General features: G+C 31.9%; 1 protein-coding gene across 1 annotated transcript; it reads left to right on the plus strand.

Annotated features, from left to right (window-relative positions):
- Positions 1 to 1,867: 1,867 nt before the first annotated feature.
- On the plus strand, positions 1,868 to 8,388 carry LOC140805949 (phospholipase D delta-like). The gene is made up of 10 exons (XM_073162330.1): positions 1,868 to 3,019; positions 3,692 to 3,808; positions 4,231 to 4,425; positions 5,265 to 5,573; positions 5,654 to 5,722; positions 5,824 to 5,971; positions 6,115 to 6,263; positions 6,650 to 6,805; positions 7,464 to 7,664; positions 7,882 to 8,388. Exons 1-10 carry the CDS (start codon positions 2,078 to 2,080, stop codon positions 8,176 to 8,178), a joined length of 2,583 nt encoding a protein of 860 aa, XP_073018431.1. The 5' UTR covers positions 1,868 to 2,077; the 3' UTR covers positions 8,179 to 8,388.
- The last annotated feature ends 3,211 nt before the right edge of the window (positions 8,389 to 11,599 follow it).

An 11,599-nucleotide genomic window follows, 5' to 3' on the forward strand; every position in this document is an offset into this window, starting at 1 on the left:
TAGTTATTGAAATGATAAAACTATAATTTATCATCATTCTCAAATTTAATCATCAATCTGATTCATTTTTTTAAGAGAAAAGTAATGTTTTTGACATACAAACAATATTTTTCATAAATTTGGTAGATATGATATATGTCTCACAAAATTAATCCATAAAACAATCTCACAAGAGTGTTAATATGTTATCACTTAATCAATAATATTTTATATAATATTCTACTATTTTAATAATCACAATATTATTTATCAATACAAAAAAGACGTACAGTGAAGAAGTAGTCAAAATATAATGTCGTGATTGTTTTAAGGTTTAAAATATTTAAGTTATAACGGAATAACAATCTGCATCTTTCGATAAAACTATAAGTATTCGATCACATATAACTAAAAATCCTGTGGCCGTCATTATGTGTGTTGTAAATTAATGAAATTATTTAGAGTGAAATTGTCTTCTTGTGGTAGTGGAACTTCATCGAGGATCGGCTGTAAGCCCTTATTTCTTTGTTTTGGTCATGTATGAGTTGATGGACATATTCAGGATGAGTTACTTTGGTGTATGTTGTTTGCAGATAATATTATCTTCATAGACGAAATTAAAGAAGATGTAAATAAAAAATTAGATAGATGACGTGAGCACTTAAGAGTAAAAGTTTTAGAATTAGTTGCTAAAAACAGAATATTTAGTTATAACTTTGGCAATGAATCTAGACGAATGGGTAGGTTAATTGAGATTGAAACCTGAAAAGTCCCAGAGTATGAAGTTTTGCTATTTGTGATCTATTATCCAAAATACCAGGGACATTAGAGATGATATAGATCATATGATTAAAGTAGAGTGGATAAAACTGAGGATGACATCTGCGAGATTAAAATTAAAATTTTATAAGACTATTGTTCGTCCATCTATGCTTTATGGCTTGGAGTGTTGGTCACTACATGTTTACATATGCATAAGATGTTGGTAGTAGAGATGCATATGTTAAAATGAATGTCTGACAAAAATTGTAAGGATAGAATTAATAAAGAAAGTATTATGAGCTACTTAGGTATAACACACAGAGGATAAGATTGGAGAGAGATGTCTAACATGTTTTGGTCATGTGAAGAGAAGACCTAACATGAACTCAATCCGACATATCTTATATTGACATGTTAATGTAAGGAGTAGAACGAGAGGTAGACCATTGAAAACTTGGATAAATGTTGTTAAAGATGATATATTAGATATTGATTTAAGAGACGACACCTGTGAAATCATTTAGTTTTGAGAACTAATATCGACCCCATAATTAGTAAATACGCAATGATGATTTGGAGTGAATTGTCGAAAGTAATAATTCCATTACTAAGTGAACAATACAACACCCAGACTACTTTACAAATTAAATAATTTGATGTTATACCATGCAATTATCAGTCAATTTTAGCATAACATGTGTTCCGTCCTATATTTACATATTTAAAAAAGTTTGCCTAAAATTTCTTATCTTTTTTAAAAAATAATACATCCTTATTTTTTCCCCCATATTTCCAAATTAAACCAAAAAACCGGATCAAGTGCCAAAAACCATGTGATGGGTTTGACTCCTCTTGTTCAAGAGTGGATCTCATGCGTGAGACAGGTCAACCATACTCATATTCACAATAAAAAATAATATTTTTAGCATAAAAAATAATTTTTGTTCATGGATGACCCAAATAAGAGATCTGTATCACAAATATGAAATATGGCTCGTGAGATCGTCTCACACAAGTTTTTAACCGTGTTCAAAGTAGCACGGAAAATATTCATACACTTTTCGGTTCGTTTTTTAAATTTGAAGGGGCCCGGGTCTGATGCGAATAACTCAAAAGTAAAATACATTTTGCCTTTTAATCTTACATTTATCTACTCGCAACTACTCGCAATCTGAAGCTGGTGTTCCTGTTCTCCCTACCTTCTCCCTTTGTTCTCCAATGGCGGATACTAAGCCCGAACAATTATCTGTCTCTTCCTACACTCCTGCACTATCCATTTCATCTTCCCGGTGCTTATAATTGGTTTCGAGATTTACCAATTTTTCTTGCGTAGACGATGGCGGAGGAGCAACTCATGCTTTTACATGGCGATTTGGAACTGCATATATACGAGGCGCGTAGCCTGCCCAACATGGACATCGTCTCTGAGCGCCTCCGCCGCTTCTTCACTGCTTGCGACGCTTGCCGTTCCGCCAATGCTGCGGATTCCGAGGGTAGCGGTGGTGGGAGTCGTCAACGGGATCGGAAGCTGCACCACCGCCCCAAGATGATCACTAGTGACCCTTATGTCACGGTCTCCGTTCCCCAGGCAACACTCGCCCGCACGCGCGTGATACCAAACTCCCAGCGTCCCACATGGAACGAGCATTTTCTTATCCCCTTAGCTCACCCAGTGGCGTTTCTGGATATCCGCGTCAAGGATAATGATACGTTTGGGGCCGACACCGTGGGAAAAGTGTTGATCCCGGCGGAGAAGATCGCTTCCGGCGAGGTGATTGAGGACTGGTTTCCGGTAATTTCTTCTTCCGGTAAGCCACCGAAGCCTGATACTGCGCTGCGGCTTAAGATGAAATTCGTTCCTTGTAATAAAAACCCCTTGTATAATCATGGCATTGCGGGTGACCCATCGCATAAAGGGGTTAGGAACACTTATTTCCCGCTTAGGAAAGGGAGCTCGGTTACTTTGTACCAAGACGCTCATAATAAAGATGATGGAAAAATGCCTGAGATTCTGTTAGAGAGTAGGCTGGTTCGGGAGCATGCCCGATGTTGGGAGGACATATGCCATGCAATCTCCGAGGCGCATCACTTGATATACATTGTGGGGTGGTCCGTTTTCCATAAAATCAAGTTGATAAGGGAGCCAACCAAACCATTACCGAGAGGCGGGGACCTGACACTAGGTGAATTGTTGAAGTATAAGTCTCAAGAAGGAGTCCGGATTCTATTATTGGTTTGGGATGATAAGACTTCGCACGATAAACTATTGATCAACACGGTAAGACCAACTATGATGTCTTACGAGAAAGATATGTTGGAGAGCGAGTAATGGGTTGAATTTTGGTGGTTTCAAAGGTTAATCTTTGTTCATACATTGCTTAGTTTGGAATTTGGGTTGTGTAAGGTGTGTGGTCAACTTAGCAAATTGAAGGAGTCCAGGAAAAGCTTGGAAGCCTGTGAGCTGTCTGATTTAAAATTCGTAGAAGCGCACTGAAAATTTAGTATCATAAATGGAAAATGGAAGATTCCATGAAGTTGACTGCAAGTAGTGTTTAGGATGTTCATGGAAAATATGGACATAATATATGGTAATTTGGCCAACGTATCTCAACCATGTTGAATAACCCTGTAACTTCTACCTGTTTTTTATGTTCATTTTCTGAGTTATTACTTGCCATTTGTCAAATGGTGCTTTATTCTTTTTTTTGTTGTTCTCGGTGAAATTCTAGTATATATGATGGGCTCATATTAGTGTTACCTTAATATGTGTTTTCTCATTCAAATAAGTCTTGATTCACTGCAAACTATGCTATCAGGGACTAGCCAGCACTAAATATTGAATTATTTCATATCCATATTACGTATTTCTCCTGTTTTCAAGTCCTTGTAACATGGTAGTCAGAATTGAGTGAATTGTGGTTTTAGCTACTCCTTGTTGACATTTGTGCAGGAAGGCATGATGAAAACTCACGATGAGGAGACCAAGAAGTTTTTTCGGAATTCATCTGTAACTTGCGTGCTGTCACCGCGCTATGGGAGCTCTAAACTTAGCTTTCTGAAACAACAGGTTGATGCCTTGTATAATTGCATCTGTTCATTAAGTTGTAACTTCTTTTTAGGGCATTCCATATGACAGAGATAGATTGTTAGCTTTTTTCCGAAAATAGGAAGAAGGTTTTCATGGTGGGAAGACAAATGTGGACCAGTCTTGAATTTTTGATGCAGCAAGGTTACTTTAGGATTATTATATTAAACGAAGAATTTCGTATTGTAAAATGTGGGAAGGTTATTTAACCTAAGCTAATTTGTGTCTCCTTCAAGAGGTGCTTCACCATAACTTGGCCTTTAATCCTTTCAAAAATGTTGGTCTTGTATATTTCGTCTCCAATTTATCTTCTCATTTCCAACATCCTCTTTTCTAGAAGTCCAGCCTCACTCTTTTCCATTTGATTTTCAAGTTATTGACTTCTGCATGCAATTGCATTACAGATCGTCGGAACTGTTTTTACGCATCATCAGAAATATGTTCTGGTTGATACACAGGCCCATGGCAATAATCGAAAAATTACTGCCTTCTTAGGTGGTATTGATCTATGTGATGGTCGATATGATACGCCGGAACATCGATTATTCCATGATCATGACACAGTTTTTCAGGATGATTTTCATCAGCCTACGGTTGCGGTATGAACTTAACCCTTGCACACTTTTTGTTTTTATACTAGTTTACTCTTAACTGAATTTTTAATACTTCTTATTAGTGATCATGCATGTTCGTAAATAATGTGAATGAAGATTGTGTGTGCTTTTTACTGGGCTTTGCTTTTCATTACCAAGACAAAAAAAATCAATTCCTTCATCATGTATGTGGTGATTTGAGCTAGCAAAAGAAAAACTAAGCATTTATCTATTGACCTTTTTCACTATACATCTGGGGTTGCCAGTCTATCTATTACAGTGTCCAAGAGTTTGTAATTCGTATTGGTTGCAATTTTCAATGTTTCATCATATGATTTTGGTTGCATGCCATTAATTTTTATAATTATGATTTGTTCTTTATTTTTCAAATACATTGCATGTGGTGGTTGGAGATTAGTGCGTGGTAAAGCTATTATTCGTCTCTTTTACTTGGTTTCATGCGGTGTGATGATTTTATCACCACCCAGTGCCTATGATATTTTATTGACAGCTGTTCACTTGATGGCCTGTTATAGTTTATAGTTGATGATACCTAATACCTATTGGAACATTGGGAAAACTCTTCAGGCTCTCTACACTGTTATACTATTTAAGGCATCATAAAACTGAGAGAGAGATAAAAGTTGTGATCAGTTATCAACTAATCACGAGGCATGATTCTAATGGTTTACCTTACCCTGAGAAATTGGTGCTCTAGTAGTCTATTAAGTATTTCTAGTTGTACCTCAGTCTTATCATCTGACTATTTATTTGTGGTGAACTTTTTACGGATTCTTCCAATTTTGCTTCAATTTCTGTTCTCATTCATAAATTGGATTTTTTAGGCAGGAATAAAGGCTCCAAGGCAGCCATGGCATGATTTGCATTGCAGAATTGATGGGCCTGCTGCATATGATGTCCTTATAAACTTTGCTCAGCGATGGAGAAAAACAACAAAGTGGAGAGAATTTAGTTTACTTAAGAAAAAGATAACCCATTGGCATGATGATGCTATGTTAAAGATTGAGAGAATATCATGGATACTCACGCCTGCCTTTTCTTTTTCCAAAGATGGAACTCACAGATCTTTCCCAGATGATGATCCAAATCTTTATGTGTCCCAAGAAGAAGAACCAGAAAACTGGCACACACAGGTTCAGAACCATTACATGGAATATTTATTTTATTTAGCGTATTTCTTGAAAAATATTTTAGTCTTTCTTTACTTGTACAGATCTTTCGATCCATAGATTCGGGGTCTGTCAGAGGCTTTCCCAAGTTCTATGATGAAGCTCAGAAACAGGTTATAATTGATAACCATTGCCTTAGTGATTATTGGTTTTCATCTTGAGATGGCTGCTATTTTTATCATTTCACTTTATCTTCCATGACGGCACTTTGCAGAACCTTGTTTGCTCAAAAAGTCTGGTGATAGACAAAAGTATTCAGACGGCATATATTCAGGCAATCAGATCTGCTCAGCATTTTATCTATATTGAAAATCAATACTTTCTTGGTTCATCGTATGCTTGGCCGTCATACAAAAATGCAGGTAAAGATGATAATTTCTTGCTTGTCGCATCTGGTGTCTATTTCTGGTATCTGGATGATAAATATCATTTTTTCCTGACCACTTCCTTTATGCTTAATGACCATCATGTCAGCACCTAAAGTCACCTTTCCTAAAAATGGCAGGTGCTGATCATCCGATCCCACTGGAGTTAGCACTGAAAATTGCTAGCAAAATTAGAGCGCAGGAGCGATTTGCAGTATACGTTGTTCTTCCAATGTGGCCAGAGGGTAATCCTAAAGATAATGTTATGCAAGAAATTCTTTATTGGCAGGTAATCCACCAGAAATTTCCTGACTTACTTCACAAAGATACTGTATATTATTCATCATTGGAGGGCCTGGTCATGGAGATTTGTAGAAGTCAATGAACGTAACCCTCTCTAATCAAAAGACAAATTAACAATGACTTTACTCCCACTTCGTGCATTATCCAAACTCTTTGTACTCTAATCAATAGAATTGCTGTAAACGTAATTGGTATGGCCATTCAATTAGAAAACTTTTCTAGTTTTGATACTGGGTTGTAATTTTATCATCTGCATCATCCACTAGATCGTCATGCCTTGAGATAAATACTGATTGTTTCACTTGTGTCATCTGATGGGCACATTTATTGAGTGGGTTATAAGTTTTACTTACACACCTTTTTATTTGATAGGCGCAAACTATGGAGATGATGTATAAAGTTATTGCAGAGGAGATCAAGTCCATGAAATTAGATGCATATCCTGAAGACTATTTGAATTTCTACTGTCTTGGCAACAGGGAACAAATTTCAGATACTACTGCTCAGATGAATGGAGGCACTGATAAGGTTAGTTGTCGAAAATAAAACATTTTTGCTGTTCTCACATGTGTGCATTGAATTACAATATTGTGCCGAAATAGAAGCTATTGGTGTGAGAAATATTGATTGTAACTGAGATGCATTAATAACTGAAGGAAAGATGAGTTCCATGGAGATGTATCCGATAACATGCACAAGGATTTGTGAAACCAGAATATTGTTGCATGTATTTATTAGTGTGTCAACGATCTTAACAGCAACATCAATTATTTAATTTATGTAATAGGAGTATTGGTTTAGATATTAGATTAGATCATTACATATCTACATTTATTATCTTGTTTTTTTGGTAATCTCTTTCTTGTTTGCCGTATTTGTATTTGCTTTTTTTGTTTGTTTACTTTTCTTCTATTCTTTAATATAATTTCTCATTCTCTCCTTTCTGATGCAACCAAATAGCTATGACTTAAATTGTTTTTGGAGTTTAATCATTCATCAACTTAATTAGCTTATGAATTCACAAAATATTGCTTCTTAAATTGTTAACTTTAATAGTAGGAATCTTTGGCAGGTACATGTCGTAGGGATATGATAAGTACACCTACTTTTTCGTGTGAAATGGTATTGAGCTGAGGCTTTTTATTGCTATCTAATAAAATATCTGGTATCCCCGACTTCTGCTCAGGTTTCAGACTCACACAAGTTTCAGAGATTTATGATTTACGTGCATGCCAAGGGAATGATTGTCGATGACGAGTATGTCATAATAGGATCTGCCAATATCAATCAAAGATCGATGGCAGGCACAAAAGACACGGAGATAGCAATGGGCGCATATCAACCTCATCACACTTGGGTAAAGAAGAAACGGCATCCCCATGGCCAGGTTTGAATTTTGATTACTTCAAGAATCCTTTTGCTCCTTTTTGGACATGGATGTCGTATAAAACGTTCCTGTATAAGTTTTTGATGTGATGCATGCTCGCAAATAAGTAATTTTTACCTGACCATATTGACACAGTGTTTGAACTTTGAAGTGTGGTATAGATCTTCGGCTCATTTTTTGTTGTTTATGAACTATTGTTATCCTAATACATATGCAGATATATGGATATAGAATGTCCCTTTGGTCCGAACACCTTGGTAAGCTAGAAAAATGTTTTGAAGAACCACAGAGCTTAGAGTGTGTAAAGATAGTGAACGGGGTCGCTAAAGATAATTGGAATAGATACACGCGTGATGAGTTTACGCATTTACAAGGCCATCTACTCAAGTATCCGATGGAGGTAGATAATGATGGCGGCCTCAATCCTTTACCAGAACACGAAAATTTCCCAGATGTGGGGGGCAGAGTTCTTGGAACTCATTCTGCTGGTATTCCTGATGTTTTAACAACATGATGTTTGTCTATATCTTTGTGCATTATTTGTATAATTTGACCAGTGTTGTCATCTTGAAATTGTTTTTTCCCCAAGTTTTTCTTGGTTATATTGTGTGAAATAGGGTGGATTTTACAATCGTTGTTTGTATATTTATTTTGATAAGTTTGTTTGTTTATCTGGATGTAAAAGTAAGGGACCCTTGGTACTGAAGTGTTTTATGCATTTTTTTTTAAACTAGCATGATGCATGTTCAACGCACTAAATATCAATTATATTATTAAAATTAAAAAAATTGATTTTATAAAAAACAATTCGAATCATTTTATTATTTATGTGTTTAATTTATTATCATATTAGACAATTCATAAAAATTTATATAATTTACTTTCAAAATTATTTCTCAAATTAAAATTCAATCAGTTGATTTTATGATATATAATAAATTGTAATTAACATAATATATAAAATAAAATGCATTGAAACAATTTTTTTTAAAAAAAATATATATTCAAGCATCAACGTATAAAGCATAATTATTTAAAATCAACCAAATTATGGATTTGATTAATGTCTAAATCATAATCTACAAAAGTGAAGTATTCAAAAGATAAATAATTATCCATTTAAAATCATTGTGACTAACGAATAAAAATAATATTAAAACAAATGAAATAGTAATATTAGTAGTAAAATATAACTTATAATATTTAATTTAACATCTTAAAGAATTTTTTTACTTTTTATTTTTACAATTCTATATCACGGATAATAAATTCTATATATCGATATTTCGTAGACTAACATTGATGACTATTAATTTATTGTTAAATAAATTTTAAAATAATAAATAAATCAACATAAGTCAAAAAAAAAAATACACATTCAAATGAGATTATATGATAAATATCAAATAAACTCATATAATAATTATTAAATATAGATTTTAAACTATTGATAGGATTTTCATCATTAAAATTTGAAATATAACAAAAAAATAAACTCTTATTAAAAAATGTTATTTTTGTATCTATTGAATTAATTAGTTTGATTTCAAAATAATTAAATAAATATATTAAATAACATATGTAAAAATTTAATAGTTTGACAAATACTAATTATATGATAAATATCAAATAAACTCATATAATAATTATTAAATATAGATTTTAAACTATTGATAGGATTTTCATCATTAAAATTTGAAATATAACAAAAAAAAAATAAATTCTTATTAAAAAATGTTATTTTTGTATCTATTGAATTAATTAGTTTGATTTCAAAATAATTAGATAAATATATTAAATAACATATGTAAAAATTTAATAGTTTGACAAATGCTAATTAATGATCATTATAATTATATTTATTATAAATATTATATCATATATTATTTTTACAACAGAAAATAACTTAGAGTAATTTATTGCTCATTAAATATTTTTTCATGAATTACGTATTCAAAGTTTTGATTGATAATTGATTTTACAAGCAATACATATAATTTTTAATTATAAAATTTAATAAAATAATTAACCATATAACATATATATATTCGTTATAGATGATTTTTTTCATATTTTTTTTGAAATCATACTATATTTTAAAATTAAAATTAAACTATTTACTTTCAATTTTTTTAAAAAAACCAATAAAATATGTTAATTATTCTACTATTGCACAAATAATTATAAATTTTTCATATATCTTTTTGTGATACTATAATTTATTACTTAATTAGAAATTGCACGAAAAATATTATGACAAAATTACAATAAAATCATTGAAAAAAATGTAAAGAGAAAATTAAAAAAGATAAAACATTTAAATGTAGTATAAAGATGAGTTATTTGATAAAATTAATATAGGAGTTACATTCTATTCTTGAAGTGTATATAGAAGGTTAATTTTGTCATTGCACAAATGGAAAACAATGCCCTTGCCAATAACATATATATTCATTATAGATGAATTTTTTTATATATTTTTTTGAAAACGTACTATATTTTAAAATCAAAATTAAACTCTTTACTTTCAATTATTTGTTAAAAAACCCATAAAATATGTTAGTTATTTTACTATTGCACAAATAGTTATACATTTTTCATATATATTTTTGTGATACTATAATTTGTTACTTAATTAAAAATTTCACTAAAAATATAATTACAAAAGGCAAAAACTTGTATGAGACGGTCTCACGGGTCGTATTTGTAAGATGGATCTTTTATTTGGGTCACCCATGAAAAAGTATTACTTTTTATGCTAAGAGTTTACTTTTTATTGTAAACATGAATAGTGTTGACCCGTCTCACAGATTATGATCTGTGAGACGGTCTCACATGAGACCACTCATTACAAAATTACAATAAAATCATTCGAAAAAAATGTAGAGATGAAATTAAAAGGATAAAAAATTTAAATGTAGTATAAAGATGAGTTATTTGATAAAATTAATTTAGGAGTTACATTATATTCTTAAAGTGTGTATAGAAGGTTAATTTTGTCATTGTACAATTGGAAAACAATGCCCTTGCCAATAACATATATATTCATTATAGATGATTTTTTTAATATTTTTTTGAAATCGTAATATCTTTTAAAATCAAAATTAAACTCTTTACTTTCAATTATTTGTTAAAAAACCCATAAAATGTGTTAGTTATTCTACTATTGCACTAATAGTCATAAATATTTCATATATTTTTGTGATATTATACTTTATTACTTAATTAGAAATTGCACTAAAAATATAATTACAAAATTACAATAAAATCATTGAAAAAAAAAATGTAGAGGGAAAACCTGAATGGAACCGGTTATCAAGAACTGGAACCGAAACCATCCCGAACGACTCTTTGCCCTTTGGTAATTAAATTGCAAATTGCCCCCATTTTAGGGTCAATTACTAATTTATTTTAATTGCATAGTAGTCTATTTTTTATTATTATTATAAATAGATGTTCATTTGTTGCAAATTCTACCATTCTCTCGATCCAAATTCTTTTAATTTTAAATTATAAGTTCTAACAACTCTTGAAATTTTTATCAAATTTACTTCAACTATACAATTCAATTCTCTCTCCGATTTTGTTTTAATCTTTTTTCCACCATACATATTATTTATTTAATTTGTATACTAAAAAAACATTTACTATACTTCGTGATGACATCTTTTTCAAATCGTGGTGGTAGTGTTGCTAGTTGAAGTGGTGCTAATATTAACATTATTCCCTTGTTTGAAAAAAAATTGAACTTCGAGAATTATGTTGGTCACGATTTCGATGAAAAGACGAAGAACATATGGTCGGTGGTGGAGATGCAATTGATTTTATTAGGGCATTCAACACGATCGAGAGTAGAGTGTCTAGCCGTGAAAAGCGAAACAAAATTTGAGATCATTTCGAAATCCAACAAAAACAAGGTACCGATTATTATGTTG

Source organism: Primulina eburnea, chromosome 11, assembly GCF_022965805.1.
Source record: "Primulina eburnea isolate SZY01 chromosome 11, ASM2296580v1, whole genome shotgun sequence".
NCBI lineage: Eukaryota > Viridiplantae > Streptophyta > Magnoliopsida > Lamiales > Gesneriaceae > Primulina > Primulina eburnea.